Here is a 20,362-nt window from a genome sequence, read left to right as displayed (position 1 = left end):
ATCTTCAATGAATGTGTGATGCCTGAGTACAATGCATCCGCATCATGCAGGGTTGCAGATAGTATGGCTTTCTTCCCTGGTTCTGTCGGTTGCAGTGAAAACATGATGGTTGTTCAGGCATTCCTCTATATGCCGATCACATAATGATCTAATGTTTATCGAGTGATCTGTATACTGAGGAATGCTAGAAAGAAACACACAATGTTCTCCCAGTATTTCCCCAGCCCCAAGTGATATCATTGATTTCCATAGCAACAACACAAATGCAGAAACCATTGCTTTTTCATTCAGAGACATGCCGCTATGTGAGTGCTGTGTTTAGCAAACTTAGTGACAGGGAAAATCCAAGGTATACAAAATCTGCAATGAATCTGCGGCAAAATCTTCACGAGGTACATATGAATTGTGATGTGGATTTTCCTATAGATTTGACATGGTTTCCACCCTTTGCAATGCATGGCGGAAGTCCACAGCATACATTGACACGCTGTAGACCTAAAATCAGGGTCAAATTATGTTTTTGAGCAGTATGTGGATGAGACTTGCTGAAATCTCACCAGCTTTGTTGCTACTGTAAAACGCTGTTGATTTACTGCAAACAAATCCACAACAGCAAATCTGCAAGGTACCTTGAACAGGGGCGGACTGGCCATAGGCCCTACATGGAAATATCCCGATAGGACGACCAGAGCCTCTGCACAGCCGCTGGACACATACGTAACGATCTGATGCACTTAGCACTAAAGTGGGAGCATCTGGTACTTATGACCCTGACTAACAGCTGCAGGTGCCCTTCTGAATTCAACTGTATCACAATCTTCACGGTGATACAGTTGAATACTGTGCCGAGGGTGACAGTATTTGTACTGTGCTGTGGTATTTGGTTCTGCTGAGGCAGTAGTCTGTGCGGCACTGTGGTATTTGGTTTTGCTGGGGCGTTATTATGTGCTGCTCTACTGTATTGCTGACTCTGCCTACTTCTTTCCCTGCTTATTTCTGCTGACACCATCTACCTTTGTTGCTCCAATTTCTGTCAATTTGGACCTGCCTACAACATGGGGCTACTTTTACGTTTTTTTCCAGGGCTACTTTAAGTTCCCAGTCCGTCCCTGACTTTAAAAGGTATTTTTATCCCATATTCCTTGCCCAGATAAAAGCAATGAGATCACCCAATAGTTCATACACTGAACAAAAATATAAATGCAACACTTTCGGTTTTGCTCCCATTTTGCATGAGCTTTAACTCAAAGATCTGAAACATTAGTTAGTGAGCACTTCTTCTTTGCCGAGATAATCCATCCCACCTCACAGGTGTGGCATATCAAGGTGCTGATTATACAGCATGGATATTGTACAGGTGTGCCTTAGACTGCCCACAATAAAAGGACACTCTGAAATGTGCACAGTTTTGCCTTACTGGGGGGGTTCAGAAAACCAGTCAGTATCTGGTGTGGCCACCATTTGCCTCACACATCTCTGTCACAGAGTTAATCAGGTTTTTGATTGTGGCCGGTGGAATATTGGTCCACTTTTCATCAATAGCTGTGCGAAGTTGCAGAATATTGGCAGGAACTGGAACATGCTGTCATATACGCCGATCCAGAGCATCCCAAACATGCTCAATGGGTGACATGTCCGGTGAGTATGTTGGCCATGCAAGAACTGGGATGTTTTCAGCTTCCAGGAATTGTGTACAGATCCTTGCAATATGGGGCCGTGCATTATCATGTTGCAACATGAGGTGATGGTCGTGGATGAATGGCACAACAATGAGCCTCAAGATCTCGTCACGGTATCTCTGTGCATTCAAAATGCCATCAATAAAATGCACCTGTGTTCATTGTCCATAACATACGCCTGCCCATACCATAACCCCACCGCCACCATGGGCCACTCGATCCACAACGTTGACGTCAGCAAACCGCTCACCCACATGACGCCACACATGCTGTCTGCCATCTGCCCTAAACAGTGAAAAACGGGTCTCATCCGTGAACAGAACGCCTCTCCAACGTGCCAGACGCCATCGAATGCGAGCCTTTGCCCACTCAAGTCGGTATACGACGATGAAATGCAGTCAGGTCCAGACCCCGATGAGGACGACGAGCATGCAGATGAGCTTCCCTGAGACGGTTTCTGACAGTTTGCGCAGAAATTCTTTGGTTATGGAAACCGATTGTTGCTGCAGCTGTCCAGGTGGCTGGTCTCAGATGATCATGGAAGTGAACATGCTGGATGTGGAGGTCCTGGGCTGGTGTGGTTACACATGATCTGCGGTTGTGAGGCCGGTTGGATGTACTGCCAAATTCTCTGAAACGCCTTTGGAGACGGCTTATGGTAGAGAAATTAACATTCATTGCACGGGCAACAGCTCTGGTAGACATTCCTACAGTCAGCATGCCAATTGCACGCTCCCTCAAACGGTGCAACATCTGTGGCATTGTGCTGTGTGATCAAACTGCACATTTCAGAGTGGACTTTTATTGTGGGCAGTCTAAGGCACACCTGTGCAATATTCATGCTGTCTAATCAGCACCTTGATATGCCACACCTGTGAGGTGGGATGGATTATCTCGGCAAAGGAGAAGTGCTCACTAACACAGATTTAGACAGATTTGTGAACAATATTTGAGAGTAATGGGTCTTTTGTGTATATAGAAAATGCTTCAGATCTTTGAGTTCAGCTCGTGCAAAATGGGAGCAAAACCGAAAGTGTTGCGTTTATTATTTTGTTCAGTGTAGTTTCTGAGATATTCTGAGTTTCCCTGGAAATGCCCCTAGTTCCCAAAGATAGGAATGAATTTGCACAATGCCATATATTCTCTACACCGCACTGATTTATTAACATGTATTCCTATCATTTGGGTTTTTACGATTAAAAGTGTAACATACATATAAACATAGTATATAAGGCCGAAAAAAGACATTTGTCCATCCAGTTCGGCCTGTTATCCTGCAAGTTAATCCAGAGGAAGGCAAAAAAAATCCCTGTGAGGCACAAGCTATTTTTCCCCACTTGAGGGGGAAAAAATTCCTTCCTGTAGGTGTAGTGTTAGAAGCAGAAATTAGTGAATTGATTGAATCGATTCATTCATCAAACACATTTCTTGAGCAATTTTAGCTTTTCATAATTTTTGACTAATTTCACATATGCAGCACAGCTCTCTGACAGGCTGTTCCAGAAAGTCTGGCCTAATCCCAACATATTTGCTGGGGAGTGGACTGATCTCTGCGGGATCCCGCTACAGACAATGGGGTCCGGCGGACAGGCAGCAATATGGAGTCAGCAAGGTAATCTGCTACTAAAGTCATTAAGACTTTGCTGCAGTGGGGCCACTGTTAAGACACCCTTCACACTTGTACACATCCTGGCCAGATGTGTCTTCAAGACCCCTGTATACCACAGTGGACACTACAGCCATTATTACCAAGGTACTGTTACCAGCCATAGATTCTACTGATGGAGACTTTGGAAAGATAGTATAGAAAGAGTGCTATAACGCTCATCATTGCCTAAATCCATACATCGATATTTGGAAGAGAATTGTACTGTGTACAGTTGGAACTGTGACTGCCCTAGTTGAATGTACTACAACTCCCATTTTGCACCACAGCAAAGAGAGACGTTTATTCTTTTACCACTGGCCTGTTTTTCTGACTCTTATACCACATGGTGGCCACTGCACTCCACGCGCCCTGCCTTGCACCCACACAAAAACTTAAGATCATGGCAGCCCAACTACCATTAGGTAGGAGCCTTAGGATCAGGGTGTGGCCCAAGGGAAGAAAGAGTGTGCCCTCCTTTCACTGCACGGCCCTAGGGAGCAAAGCCACTGTAATTGATTGTGACAGCCAGAGCCATTACCACTCCCAACCTCCTCCCAAGTCACTTGAAGTATTATTAGGAGAGAAGAGTTTTAAAGTGATTCTCCACAAATACTGAGTTTTTACCAAATGCCTGCAACCTGTCTATCTAAACAGAAGACTGCTGTGTCCATGTTCCAGTCCCAGGCTCCTTTTCTTTAGCCGCTGCATGGGCATGGTCACATGCTCCGCTGCAGCCAATGAATGGCTTCAGTGGTAACGTGCTGCTTGTGTCCACAGACAGCACTCTGTGAATTTGATCAATCTATCTTTGTTTTCTTTTAGAACATTTGCATCAATCTCAACACAATCCCACCATGCCATCCAGGAAGCTACACTAGCTTAATAAAGAGCAAAAGAGCACTAAATGCATTATGTAACTAATCTGAAGTGTGTGGAGCTGGGCATTACCAGCTCGGCAGTACTATCTATGGCTTGAGGCGTTTCTTGCATTCACTATAATTTTTTTTGTCCCCTGATACCACTTTCTTGTGCACTAGCCTATGAAGTCAATTCTTCTCTGTTATCAACAGCATGCGCTTAAAAGGATGATCCGTAAGTGATGGCTTAGATGATGATGATGACCATTTATTACAGATCGAGTCTGAGGCACCACAGTCTATCTGTCATTAATGGGGAGTGATGACAATGTCTGTAAAGCGCTGCAGAATATGTCAGCGCTATATAAGTGAGTCAAATAAATAACATCTGCTTAACCTGCAGATGTTAACAGGTATGGATGTCTATGGTGGTATGCATTATCCTTTGTGGTCCTATAACGACTTGTGGTGGCGCCATAATCTGCATTTGTTGTGGCAACCTTGGTATACTGCATCCCTTGATTATGCAATTGTATTTATATCATTTGTCATATTGGGGTTTAATTTTTAATTGAGGTATAATTAAAGATAAGTTTTAACACTCTACTTGTGTATGCTATGAAAATTAGAGAATGGAACATTATAAGTATAACTATAAAACAGAGCTTTGTCTTCTCCTGCTACTAAACAGCAATGGATGTGTAAGGGTGGGTTCACATCACGTATAATTCCTCCGTTTGACGTATACAAACGTTAGAAAAAAAAAGGGTACAAAAACGCAGCACACCACGTTCTTGTATCCTGCACCTTTTTTTTTCAATGGTAAAAAAACAAACTTTTTTTTCTACAACTCTATGGTGAACGGATGCTACTGTATCAGTCTGAGGCATCCGTTTAACATATGTTTCTTGTGTATATTGTGTATGGGAAAAAACATGATGTGAACACCACCCATGATGTGAGCCGCACAGTTGCTACAGAAGATATACTGCATTAAAGATGTTTTTTTGCTTCTCTGACCTCTTTTAGTCACAAACAGAAACGATTAACAGTATCATTTGACTATATACGTATGTTTCGTTCTATTAAACTGCAGGCACAGTGATCTAATCAAGGGGCAATTAATATTGTTAATTTAATAATTTAATGTCTGAGCTGCTGTTTGCTGTCTGAACGAAAGCATGACAGATGGGGAAGCGACATGTAGAACTTAGATGAAGTATCAAGTGACAAGGTCATGTAGGGCTATGGATAAGTTTCTTGTATCTCCTGTTTGAATGTGTCACCTTTCAGTGTGTAAGACTCATGTCACCTTACATATCTCCTGACACTAGGGGAAGGAGCATTCCTAGGAACGATCATTTCATATAATTGCCCTCTGTAAAGGTGACACTGTTCATCTAATGAACAAGCATTTTTGGTCACCTAAATCATCCCTTCTGGACATTGTTCAACCTGAACCATGTGGAATATTTCTGTTTTTGTACTTATCACTGTCACTGCAATTGAGTAACTAGTTAAAGGCATATTCTCATCTCAGACAATGGGGGTATATCGCTAGGAGGTGGGACCTGCACCTATCTCATAAACGGAGCCTTGAAAGTCATAGAGGGTGCAGTGCGCATGCGTGGGCGCCCTCCATTCATTTCTATGGGGCTATTTCTGTCGGCCACATAAAATTGAATGGAAGCGGTGGCTGCGCAAGCACAGTGCACTCCTGTTCATTTTGTATGGGGCGGATGGAAATAGCCGAGCCAGTGCTCGGTGATTTTCGGTGGTCCCATATAAATGAATGGAGGGCGGCCGCACATACACATGCACGTGCGCCCTCCGTGACTTTCAAGTCAGACAATGGGGCATATCCTAACATTATGCCCCCACTGTCTGAGTCGGGAATACCCCTTTAAGTAATAATTTTGATGTGTTCTTCTAAGTACACTTGCACACAGTTTTTGATGGAACTCGGCAGGAAGATTTCCACAGATTTTCTGTGGATGTATGCTCGCTCAAATCCTTCTGTCTCTCCATGTAATCCCAGACAAACTGGATGAAGCTATCAGGGCTCTGTGGGGTCCATATCATGACTTCCAGGACTCCTTGTTCTTCTTTACATTGAATATAGTTCTTGTGTGCAAGTGTACCTAGAAGAATTGATGCTGTTTTGTAGACAGAGTGGTCACACAAATATTGATTTCATTCAGATTTTTATTTTGTTCATTCAATTAGCATTTTGTTAATTGATAAAAAAATAACACTTCTATTTTAAAAGCATTCTTACCTTGAAGCATTTGTTTTTCACACCTGCCTAAAACTTTTACACCGGACTTCATACACAATCCCACCAGTCCATCCAGGGAGCTACACTAGCTTGATAAAGAGCACTGAATGAATTATGTAACTAATGTACACTGGTGGCGGATGAAAATTAAGAACAAAATAACACACTGTAATTGCATCGAATTCACAGAGTGCTGACCTTTTACTGTATGAAGTTCTGGAATTCTACTCCTATGGCAGAAAGGTTGAACTGGGACGCACACCAATCTCCTGTATCTAGACAATTCCGTTGCACTTTTGATTTGTTTAGTTTTTTCATCAATTCCATTTGATTTTACATTGGTTTTGCATCACCACCTCATATACTATGCCATCTATCTGCTTGTTAATAAATACTTCAGCGATCTAAGTACTTCTCGGAGTTGTCCATTTTATTGGATAAGTGTTTGAGGCACACAGGTTAACCACTCTAACAGAAGACCTGGTATGAACCAGACTTGCTATTCAAGATTTAACACCCATAAAAGTCACATCAAAATTGGAAAAATCCTCCTGGAAATGTCACTTTTTTATTGTATTTTTATTTTGAATTTATGTCTCAAATAAATGCGGTTGGTGCACCACATTAAGAGCATTTTAACTCTTTAGTGACATAACTAATTTTAGCTTTTAAGAACTTGTTCAGCTTTGGGACATTTTTACTGTGAGTAGCAGCATGTTTTACCTGTTGAAAAAAATCATACTCATCAGCTTCCAGCCATTCTGGCTCCTTGGCTCTCTTCACTAGTCTTCAGATTCCTGTCCTGTACACCCCCAAGTGGACACGGTCACGCACACCATTGCAGCCAATGCCTTGGTGACATGCTCCCAAGCTCCATGTGACCCAGCAATGTCGTGCCGCCTCCTGAGCCAAGTCATTGACTGCAGTGGTGCAAGTGACCATGTCCACTCAAAGTTTACAGGAAGTGAAATGGAAAACCAGTGAATGGAGCCAGAATGGAGCGGCAGGAAGCAGATGAGTATAATATTTTCAACAGGTAAAAAACATGCTAATGCTCAAAGGAAAAATGTTGAAATTAAATTGCAATTTGAGGGATGGGTTGTAGTTTTTATAGGAACCATTTTGGGGTACATATAATATATCAACTTTTAATACATTTTGGTGGGAGATTTTACAGCACTCACTGTGTGGTATAAATAACATGATAACTTTATTTCTGTAGATCAGTGAGATTTACATAGTTTGATTTATGTTCTGCTACTTGCACAATAAAATGCTTTTTTTAAAATAATTCCTTTTTGTGTTGCCGCATTCCAAGTCCCTTTACATTTTTATTTTTTCAACAGAGTGCTTCCGTGGGCTTCCGATCTGTTATTCTGCACCGCATCTCCTGGATTACGGACCCATTCAAGTGAATGAATCCACATCCGTGATGCGGGGTGCACACGGCCTGTGCCCGTGTATTGCGGACCCGCTATATGCGGGCTGCAATACGGGCATGGTGGGGCCCCACCATGCCCGTATTGCAGCCCGCATATAGCGGGTCCGCAATACACGGGCACAGGCCGTGTGCACCCCGCATCACGGATGTGGATTCATTCACTTGAATGGGTCCGTAATCCAGGAGATGCGGTGCAGAAGCACAGATCGGAAGCCCACGGAAGCACTACGAAGTGCTTCCGTGGTGTTTCTGTCTGTGCCTCCGCACCGCAAATAGAACATGTTCTATTTTTTGGTGGTGCTGACAGATCACAGACCCAGATCACGGAACAGCTGCACAACGGCCGTGTGCATGAGGTTTAACTGTGTGTGTGGGGGGGGGGGAGGGGGGGGTTTGCCGGACAATTAGTAGTTTTGAATAGTACCATTTTTTATGCTTTTTATTCTGTTTTTGTTAAGTAAGATGAATAGAAAACAGCAAGTCTAGTACTGTTTTTAAACTATGTTTACTGTGACCACCAAAAATAATGTATTATGTTGATAGTAAGGTTTATATTTTCATTTCTTTTTTTAAATAATAATACATTGTAAATGGTAGAAAAGTTCTTTTTATGTAAAACTACAACAACCCAAAAATGTTTTAGAGGGCGCTCACTGGTATCTATAGAGCACAGCCCACTGACCACCTCTCAGCAAAACCAAATCAAAATAATAAACAACAATGGCTAGCGCACATGAATTTGCACATAATTACACTATTTAATATTCTAAGGGTCCATTCACACATCCGTAATTTCGGTCCGCATTTCCGGGATCCGCATTTTCGGGATCCACATCCGTTTTTTCGGGATCCGTTTTATGGGGATCCGCAATTCCGTTCCTGAAAAAAAATAGAACATGTCCTATTCTTGTCCGCAATTGCAGACCAGAAAAGGCATTTTCTATTATAGTGTCTGTGATGTGCGGTTCGCAAATTGCGGATCCGCAAAACACTTACAGACGTGTGAATGGACCCTAATTCATTAAAAATAAACCTATATAAAAAATAAACGCATGATTCCACAAAACCACATAATTGAAAAACACATAAAAATACAATTCATCTCATCTATTTCACGAACCAAGTCCCTTTGATGCGGAGCTCACGCATGTATTCAAATATAAAAGTAAAGATAGGAATAAAAAATTTGATTAATGTAAGACACAGTTTCCTCATTAATTCTTACGTTCCAGACGTGTGATTAATAGTTTTAGTTGTAATATGGACGATATCGCCAATAATATGGTTTAACCACTTAAGGACCACAGGTTTATACCCCCCTAAAGACCAGGCCCTTTTTTACAAATCGGCACTACACTACTTTCACCGTTTATTGCTCGGTCATGCAACTTACCACCCAAATTAATTTTACCTCCTTTTCTTCTCACTAATAGAGCTTTCATTTGGTGGTATTTCATTGCTGCTGACATTTTTACTTTTTTTGTTATTAATCGAAATTTAACGATTTTTTTGCAAAAAAATGACATTTTTCACTTTCAGTTGTAAAATTTTGCAAAAAAAACGAGATCCATATATAAATTTTGCTCTAAATTTATTGTTCTACATGTCTTTGATAAAAAAAAAAATGTTTGGGTAAAAAAAAAAAATGGTTTGGGTAAAAGTTATAGCGTTTACAAACTATGGTACAAAAATGTGAATTTCCGCTTTTTGAAGCAGCTCTGACTTTCTGAGCACCTGTCATGTTTCCTGAGGTTCTACAATGCCCAGACAGTACAAACACCCCACAAATGACCCCATTTCGCAAAGTAGACACCCTAAGGTATTCGCTGATGGGCATAGTGAGTTCATAGAACTTTTTATTTTTTGTCACAAGTTAGCGGAAAATGATGATTTTTTTATTTTATTTTTTTTTTTCTTACAAAGTCTCATATTCCACTAACTTGTGACAAAAAATAAAAAGTTCTATGAACTCACTATGCCCATCACGAAATACCTTGGGGTCTCTTCTTTCCAAAATGGGGTCACTTGTGGGGTAGTTATACTGCCCTGGCATTCTAGGGGCCCAAATGTGTGGTAAGGAGTTTGAAATCAAATTCTGTAAAAAATGACCAGTGAAATCCGAAAGGTGCTCTTTGGAATATGGGCCCCTTTGCCCACCTAGGCTGCAAAAAAGTGTCACACATCTGGTATCTCTGTATTCAGGAGAAGTTGAGGAATGTGTTTTGGGGTGTCTTTTTACATATACCCATGCTGGGTGAGATAAATATCTTGGTCAAATGCCAACTTTGTATAAAAAAATGGGAAAAGTTGTCTTTTGCCAAGATATTTCTCTCACCCAGCATGGGTATATGTAAAATGACACCCCAAAACACATTTGTCACAAGTTAGTGGAATATAAGACTTTGTATGAAAAAAAATAAAAATAAAAAATCATCATTTTCCACTAACTTGTGACAAAAAATAAAAAATTCTAGGAACTCGCCATGCCCCTCACGGAATACCTTGGGGTGTCTTCTTTCCAAAATGGGGTCACTTGTGGGGTAGTTATACTGCCCTGGCATTTTCCAGGGGCCCTAATGTGTGGTAAGTAGGTAAATGACCATCGAGAGAAATATCTTGGCAAAAGACAACTTTTCCCATTTTTTTTTATACAAAGTTGGCATTTGACCAAGATATTTCTCTCACCCAGCATGGGTATATGTAAAAAGACACCCCAAAACACATTCCTCAACTTCTCCTGAATACAGAGATACCAGATGTGTGACACTTTTTTGCAGCCTAGGTGGGCAAAGGGGCCCATATTCCAAAGAGCACCTTTCGGATTTCACTGGTCATTTTTTACAGAATTTGATTTCAAACTCCTTACCACACATTTGGGCCCCTAGAATGCCAGGGCAGTATAACTACCCCGCAAGTGACCCCATTTTGGAAAGAAGACACCCCAAGGTATTCGCTGATGGGCATAGTGAGTTCATGGAAGTTTTTATTTTTTGTCACAAGTTAGTGGAATATGAGACTTTGTAAGAAAAAAATAAATAAAAAAAAAATCATCATTTTCCACTAACTTGTGACAAAAAATAAAAAATTCTAGGAACTCGCCATGCCCCTTACGGAATACCTTGGGGTGTCTTCTTTCCAAAATGGGGTCACTTGTGGGGTAGTTATACTGCCCTGGCATTTTCCAGGGGCCCTAATGTGTGGTAAGTAGGTAAATGACCTGTGAAATCCGAAAGGTGCTCTTTGGAATGTGGGCCCCTTTGCCCACCTAGGCTGCAAAAAAGTGTCACACATGTGGTATCTCCGTACTCGGGAGAAGTTAGGGAATGTGTTTTGGGGTGTCATTTTACATATACCCATGCTGGGTGAGATAAATATCTTGGTCAAATGCCAACTTTGTATAAAAAAAATGGGAAAAGTTGTCTTTTGCCAAGATATTTCTCTCACCCAGCATGGGTATATGTAAAATGACACCCCAAAACACATTCCCCAACTTCTCCTGAGTACGGCGATACCAGATGTGTGACACTTTTTTGCAGCCTAAATGTGCAAAGGGGCCCACATTCCTTTTATGAGGGCATTTTTAGACATTTGGATCCCAGACTTCTTCTCACGCTTTAGGGCCCCTAGAATGCCAGGGCAGTATAAATACCCCACATGTGACCCCATTTTGGAAAGAAGACACCCCAAGGTATTCAATGAGGGGCATGGCGAGTTCATAGAAATTTTTTTTTTTTGGCACAAGTTAGCGGAAATTGATATTTTTTATTTTTTTCTCACAAAGTCTCCCTTTCCGCTAACTTGGGACAAAAATTTCAATCTTTCATGGACTCAATATGCCCCTCACATAATACCTGGGGGTGTCTTCTTTCCGAAATGGGGTCACATGTGGGGTATTTATACTGACCTGGCATTCTAGGGGCCCTAAAGCGTGAGAAGAAGTCTGGAATATAAATGTCTAAAAAATTTTACGCATTTGGATTCCGTGAGGGGTATGGTGAGTTCATGTGAGATTTAATTTTTTGACACAAGTTAGTGGAATATGAGACTTTGTAAGAAAAAAAAAAAATTCCGCTAACTTGGGCCAAAAAAATGTCTGAATGGAGCCTTACAGAGGGGTGATCAATGACAGGGGGGGTGATTAATGACAGGGGGGTGATCAATGACAGGGGGGTGATCAATGACAGGCGGGTGATCAGGGAGTCTATATGGGGTGATCACCACAGTCATTGATCACGCCCCTGTAAGGCTCCATTCAGACATCCGTGTGCGTTTTGCGGATCCGATCCATCTATCAGTGGATCCGTAAAAATCATGCGGACATCTGAATGGAGCTTTACAGGGGGTTGATCAATGACAGGGGGGTAATCAATGACAGGGGGGTGATCAGGGAGTCTATATGGGGTGATCACCACAGTCATTGATCATGCCCCTGTAAGGCTCCATTCAGACGTCCGTGTGCGTTTTGCGGATCCGATCCATCTATCAGTGGATCCGTAAAAATCATGCGGACGTCTGAATGGAGCTTTACAGGGGGTTGATCAATGACAGGGGGGTAATCAATGACAGGGGGGTGATCAGGGAGTCTATATGGGGTGATCACCACAGTCATTGATCACTCCCCTGTAAGGTTCCATTCAGACGTCCGTATGCGTTTTGCGGATCTGATCCATCTATCAGTGGATCCGTAAAAATCATGCGGACATCTGAATGGAGCTTTACAGGGGGGTGATCAATGACAGGGGGGTAATCAATGACAGAGGGGTGATCAGGGAGTCTATATGGGGTGATCACCACAGTCATTGATCATGCCCCTGTAGAGCTCCATTCAGACGTCCGTGTGCGTTTTGCGGATCCGATCCATCTATCAGTGGATCCGTAAAAATCATGCGGACGTCTGAATGGAGCTTTACAGGGGGGTGATCAATGACAGGGGGGTAATCAATGACAGGGGGGTGATCAGGGAGTCTATATGGGGTGATCACCACAGTCATTGATCATGCCCCTGTAAGGCTCCATTCAGACGTCCATGTGCGTTTTGCGGATCCGATCCATCTATCAGTGGATCCGTAAAAATCATGCGGACGTCTGAATGGAGCTTTACAGGGGGGTGATCAATGACAGGGGTGTAATCAATGACAGGGGGGTGATCAGGGAGTCTATATGGGGTGATCACCACAGTCATTGATCATGCCCCTGTAAGGCTCCATTCAGACGTCCGTGTGCGTTTTGCGAATCTGATCCATCTATCAGTGGATCCGTAAAAATCATGCGGACATCTGAATGGAGCTTTACAGGGGGGTGATCAATGACAGGGGGGTAATCAATGACAGGGGGGTGATCAGGGAGTCTATATGGGGTGATCACCACAGTCATTGATCATGCCCCTGTAAAGCTCCATTCAGACGTCCGTGTGCGTTTTGCGGATCCGATCCATCTATCAGTGGATCCGTAAAAATCATGCGGACGTCTGAATGGAGCTTTACAGGGGGGTGATCAATGACAGGGGGGTAATCAATGACAGGGGGGTGATCAGGGAGTCTATATGGGGTGATCACCACAGTCATTGATTATGCCCCTGTAAGGCTCCATTCAGACGTCCATGTGCGTTTTGCGGATCCGATCCATCTATCAGTGGATCCGTAAAAATCATGCGGACGTCTGAATGGAACTTTACAGGGGTGTGATCAATGACAGGGGGGTGATGAGGGAGTCTATATGGGGTGATCACCACAGTCATTGATCACGCCCCTGTAAGGCTCCATTCAGACGTCCGTGTGCGTTTTGCGGATCCGATCCATCTATCAGTGGATCCGTAAAAATCATGCGGACGTCTGAATGGAGCTTTACAGCGGTGTGATCAATGACAGGGGGGTAATCAATGACAGGGGGGTGATCAGGGAGTCTATATGGGGTGATCAGGGGCTAATAAGGGGTTAATAAGTGACGGGGGGGGAGGTGTAGTGTAGTGTAGTGGTGCTTGGTGCTACTTTACTGAGCTACCTGTGTCCTCTGGTGGTCGATCCAAACAAAGGGGACCACCAGAGGACCAGGTAGCAGGTATATTAGACGCTGTTATCAAAACAGCGTCTAATATACCTGTTAGGGGTTAAAAAAAACACATCTCCAGCCTGCCAGCGAACGATCGCCGCTGGCAGGCTGGAGATCAACTCTCTTACCTTCCGTTCCTGTGAGCGCGCGCGCCTGTGTGCGCGCGTTCACAGGAAATCTCGGCTCACGCGAGATGACGCCTATTGGCGTTAGCGTAGCCTGGGGGAGCCGCCGCAATGACGCCTTTCGGCGTTAGCGTGGCGGCAAGCGGTTAAAATAATGGTACTTCCTCCAAAATAAAAATAAATACGAAAACAAAAATAAAAATTGAAATAAAAATAATTTTCATTTTTATTTCTATTTTTATGTTTGTTTTCATACTTATTTTTACTTTTATTTCTATTTTTATTTTGGAGGGATTACCATTATTTCAAACCACATTATTGTCCGTATTATTATTTTATTCAATAACGTGTACTGATATGTATGAATAAAAAGATGTTTTTGACAATATAAAAGAACATGTATACACCAAGAAACAATATAGGTGTGATCATTTGGGTATAGGTATCCATATAGATATACAATACGCTAGTAGACGGTGTGAGAAGTATTGGCCTCTGTGCACACTGTCATATATGGCTACATATGTCCATGATGAATGGAGGTGATATCCATTTAACGTATACTAACATGATTACTTTTATACTATTTTTCATTTCCTATTTCCATCTTTATTTTATATGAATATCGATATAGACCATTCATGAAATGAGAGTATCCAGTGACATTTTAACAAATTAATTAAGATGGATTTAGCATGATCCAGTCCATAGATTAACATTTACCACAAACGGTTTAAAAGCAGGCTGTTCGGTCCCAGCAGTCATCTATTGCCTTTTTACCAGTGAGGAAGGAACTACGTGTTCCGAAACACATCTGGTTGCATTACCGCTTCGGACAGTGTAAATGAATATCCATCCAGAATACAGCGCACGGTTGGAGAACAATTTGGCGCCCCGGTGAACTCAATGTGCATGCGCAAAAAGACGCTCAGTGAAGGAGCGATACAATAGAGAACAACGTAACCAGAGACCGGGTGAGAGCACAACAACGCTGATCTATTGTGGATACGTGAGTTACAGTTATACCACATGCCGGATAAACAAACTATGAGCTTCACATTATAGCTTTATATCTACATGATAAACGAGCCATTTAATACGGGGCAGTACGTGGTTCACGTTACCATTGATATATACGAAGCACTACAGAGCATTATCCAACCTAGCGAACTGTGTGGATATGACTTTACTATCAAATAAGAACTAAAACTATTAATCACACGTCTGGAACGTAACAATTAAGGCTACTTTCACACTTGCGTTCAGAGCGGATCTGTCTGCTGTCTGCACAGACGGATCTGCTCCTATAATGCAGACGTTTGGATCCGTTCAGAACGGATCCGTCTGCATTATAGTTTAGAAAAAATTCTAAGTGTGAAAGTTGTTCAGACGGATCCGTCCAGACTTTACATTGAAAGTCAATGGGGGACGGATCCGTTTGAAAATTGAGCCATATTGTGTCAACTTCAAACGGATCCGTCCCCATTGACTTACATTGTAAGTCTGGACGGATCCGCTTGCCTCCGCACGGCCAGGTGGACACCCGAACGCTGCAAGCTGCGTTCGGGTGTCCACTTGCTGAGCGGAGGCTGAACGCTGCCAGACTGATGCATTCTGAGCGGATCCGCATCCACTCAGAATGCATTGGGGCAGTACGGATGCGTTCGGGGCCGCTTGTGAGAGCCTTTAAACGGAGCTCACAAGCGGAGCCCCGAACGCTAGTGTGAAAGTAGCCTAATGAGGAAACTGTTTCTTACATTAATCACATTTTTTATTCCTATTTTTACTTTTATATTGGAATACATGCATGAGCTCCACATCAAAGGGACTTGGTTCATGAAATAAATGAGATGAATTGTATTTTAGTGTTTTTAAATTATGTGGTTTTGTGGAATCATGTGTTTATTTTTTATATAGGTGTATTTTTTATTAATTAAAATATTAAAGAGTTTATGTGACGCCAATTAAACTGGCTGACATTATAGATGTGAAAATGTCACCTGAATTTAACTCTGCATTTCTTTTATTTAAGTATGCGCGAGATTTACACGGCAGACGGGGCAGCAGGAGAACCAACGCTGGCCTGGCCCTGTCAATCATGACAGAAGGACGTGGAAATGAGGTGGGCGAGTGGAGCCTCTAGGAGCAGGTGCAATGCCCTCTCTGCTCCTAGAGGCTCATTTTCATATAATAAAAGTTAAAATTACACGAATACGGGGGCATACTTAAATAAAAGAAATGCAGAGTTAAATTCAGGTGACAATTTTACATCTATAATGTCAGCCTGGAAACCCTTTAAATAATGTAATTATGTGCAAATTCATGTGAGCCAGCCATTGTTGTTTATTATTTTAATGTAAAACTACTTAGGTTCCAGGATCAGCATTAACTGCAGCATCTAAGGGATTACCAGTAAATGTTCATCTTTTCACTCCTTTTTTGAATAAGAAAAAAAAGACCCTTATCATATGTGATAATCATAGAGCAAGTATGCTCTCTGATAATGAAGGGAGATAAAATGAAGGGTTAATTTCTAAATTCATACAGGGACAGGAGAAAGGTCTGTGAGCCTCCTCCACTCCCTACACACTACCTCTTTGTCTACCTCCCCTCCTCATACAGGCTGAAGTGACAGCAACAATATGCAGCTTCAACCTGCTCTAATTCAGGTTACATTGTGACTACAACTGTGAATCTTGTTATAAGGCCAAGATTGAAGACCACGTTTTCAGCCCTAGCTGCATTCTAGCCTGAAAAACAACCCTCACAAGTGGCCAACCCTCTGCAAAACACTACCTTCATTTTGTGCTTTGCTGAACTCTGTTTTAGCTGATCAGTGGGGTTGGGGGGCTTAAAGTGGTTGTCCTGTTGTACCATTAGTTTTTTTGTAGAAGCTGACACATGAAGGGACATTTATCAATAATGGTGTAATTTGCGCCACAAAAAGTAAAATATTAGCACTACAAATGAAAAGTGGTGATTTGTTTCACCTCATATATCAAAAGGAGCTCGCCACTTTCAAAATTTGACTTTTTAAAATCTAAAATTGATTATTCGCCTATTTTTCTTGAATTGCAAAATTTTGACGCCAAAAGCACTAAAATGCGACTTTTTTAAACAGAAATGTGTTATTTCAGCCACCCTGCCAGACCGCACTTGCAACTTTTTAAACATTTTAGCAACATTTCTAGTGGTAAATTGCGACTTTTGTCTCAGACTCAGGACGTTTCTCTCATTATTTTGGTTTTGTTGAATGTAAATTTTCTGACGAAACCCAGTTGTTTAGCTCGATTATATCGTCCTCGTTTTAATACTTACCTATCACTTGTTCCCATGACGAGTTGTTTTTTTTCTTTTCTGCCATAACTGCAAATTTTTACACAAACCAATACCACATAAGTTGGTTAATTGTCCGCAACAATTTGAGCCATTTCTGCCGATAAGAGGACAATAAATTAGGTGTAATGTGCGCCAATTTGATAGCCACGCTCACTTTGATATTAATAACTTAGGGCTCCAGATGGCGACCAAAATGGTCGCCAATGTGACTTAGAATTTACAAATGGCGACAAGACTTTTTAGGTCGGGTGCCGGCTATTTGATTCCGGCACCCGCCTCCTGTATTTGTATTAACAGGTCAGTTATCTTTATTGGTGGTGCAGTGCGCCCCCCCCCCAATATAAAAAACATTGGCGGCGCAGTGCGCCCTCCCCCAACACCCCAGTATAGTAAACATTGGTGGCGCAGTGCGCCCCCCCTAACACCCCAGTATAATAAACATTGGTGGCGCAGTGCGCCCCCCCCAACATCCCAGTATAATAAACATTGGTGGCGCAGTGCGCCCCCCAAACACCCCAGTATAATAAACATTGGTGGCGCAGTGCGCCCCCCCCAACACCCCAGTATAATAAACATTGGTGGCGCAGTGGGCAGTGCCAATGAGGGTTAAAAAAAAAATTTAAAAAATGTACTCACCTCCTCCAATTGATCGCGTAGCTGCCGGTCTCCTGTTCTTTCTTCAGGACCTGTGGTGACGTCACTGAGCTCATCACATGGTCCATTATCATGGTGATGGATCATGTGATGAGCACAGTGATGTCACCACAGGTCCTTTGACAGGTCCTGAAGAAACAACAGGAGACCGGCTGCTACGCGATCAATTGGAGGAGGTGAGTTAATTATTATTTTTTTTAACCCTCACTGGCACTGCCCACTGCGCCACCAATGTTTATTATAATGGGGTGTTGGGGGGGGGGCGCACTGCTCCACCAATGTTTATTATACTGGGGTGTTGGGGGGCGCACTGCGCCACCAATGTTTATTATACTGGGGTGTTGGGGGGGCGCACTGCGCCTCCAATGTTTATTATACTGTGCAGCTGAACAGGAAAAAAGCACATAAATGCGATGGGGAAGGGCTCACAGCCTGTCCAAGTACAGCAAGGACAACAGCACTGGTGGCACGGACAGTTAAATATTAACTAAACAATCTTTCTTCAACAGGTCCAAGGAATGCTTGTATTTTTTTTCAAATGCGTGGAAAACCCGTTTAAATACTACAGTGCTACACTGACGAGCTTTCTCTACTTTAAACGTGAAACAATTCATGACCAAAGTCATCCTTTATTAGGATATTTTTGATGGTTCTGATCCAGCGAGTGAGCATCAGGACTAGTAACTCTTTAAGATAGTAGAATCAAATACCTGGATCTCTCTTGCGTGGTACATGATGATGAGTCCAAGTAGGATAGCAGTTGAGAGGCTGATAAGGCATTTCAGTGCAAATGAGTATGAGGATTCCTAAAAAAAAAAAATATATATTAAAATGAATGAACGCTCACGCTCAGCATAAATACAATTAAATACTACAATATTTTGATATTCCCTCTGCAGCATTCTGGTAGAGTTTGGAGATACCTCTGTAGCTGTATCTTTTAATGTGTATCTTCTTTCAGATTGTCTCTTGGGGTCTGAAATCCAGGAACTGCTGTATAAGGGGCAGAAACTGTACCAGTGAGCCACAGTCTCACTAGTTGTCAATGGAAGGATATTCGCTGACTGAAAACTTCAGTAGTAAACTTTACATGCATAATATGCTGCTATCTACAGATATAGCTCTATATTACATACACTGCTCAAAAAAAATAAAGGGAACACAAAAATAACACATCCTAGATCTGAATTAATTAAATATTCTTCTGAAATACTTTGTTCTTTACATAGTTGAATGTGCTGACAACAAAATCACACAAAAATAAAAAAAATGGAAATCAAATTTTTCAACCCATGGAGGTCTGGATTTGGAGTCACACTCAAAATTAAAGTGGAAAAACACACTACAGGCTGATCCAACTTTGTTGTAATGTCCTTAAAACAAGTCAAAATGAGGCTCAGTAGTGTGTGTGGCCTACACGTGCCTGTATGACCTCCCTACAACGCCTGTGCATGCTCCTGATGAGGTGGCGGACGGTCTCCTGAGGGATCTCCTCCCAGACCTGGACTAAAGCATCTGCCAACTCCTGGACAGTCTGTGGTGCAACGTGACGTTGGTGGATAGAGCGAGACATGATGTCCCAGATGTGCTCAATTGGATTCAGGTCTGGGGAACAGGCGGGCCAGTCCATAGCATCAATGCCTTCGTCTTGCAGGAACTGCTGACACACTCCAGCCACATGAGGTCTAGCATTGTCTTGCATTAGGAGGAACCCAGGGCCAACCGCACCAGCATATGGTCTCACAAGGGGTCTGAGGATCTCATCTCGGTACTTAATGGCAGTCAGGCTACCTCTGGCGAGCACATGGAGGGCTGTGCGGCCCTCCAAAGAAATGCCACCCCACACCATTACTGACCCAATGCCAAACCGGTCATGCTGGAGGATGTTGCAGGCAGCAGAACGTTCTCCACGGTGTCTCCAGACTCTGTCACGTCTGTCACATGTGCTCAGTAAGAACCTGCTTTCATCTGTGAAGAGCGCAGGGCGCCAGTGGCGAATTTGCCAATCTTGGTGTTCTCTGGCAAATACCAAACGTCCTGCACGGTGTTGGGCTGTAAGCACAACCGCCACCTGTGGACGTCGGGCCCTCATATCACCCTCATGGAGTCTGTTTCTGACCGTTTGAGCAGACACATGCACATTTGTGGCCTGCTGGAGGTCATTTTGCAGGGCTCTGGCAGTGCTCCTCCTGTTCCTCCTTGCACAAAGGCGGAGGTAGCGGTCCTGCTGCTGGGTTGTTGCCCTCCTACGGCCTCCTCCACGTCTCCTGATGTACTGGCCTGTCTCCTGGTA

General features: G+C 42.8%; 1 protein-coding gene across 1 annotated transcript in view; it reads right to left on the bottom strand.

The window, feature by feature from the left end:
- Nucleotides 1-20,362, bottom strand: part of KCNN1 (potassium calcium-activated channel subfamily N member 1) — a 229,710-nt gene that overhangs the window by 156,109 nt on the left and 53,239 nt on the right. Inside the window, exon 3 of the mRNA XM_040417469.1 lies at nucleotides 18,780-18,875. Coding sequence (XP_040273403.1) covers nucleotides 18,780-18,875 — 96 coding nt within the window. The remainder of the gene's footprint in view (nucleotides 1-18,779; nucleotides 18,876-20,362) is intronic.

Source organism: Bufo bufo, chromosome 2, assembly GCF_905171765.1.
Source record: "Bufo bufo chromosome 2, aBufBuf1.1, whole genome shotgun sequence".
Taxonomy (NCBI): Eukaryota; Metazoa; Chordata; class Amphibia; order Anura; family Bufonidae; genus Bufo; species Bufo bufo.
This window is presented reverse-complemented; position numbering and strand designations above follow the sequence as displayed.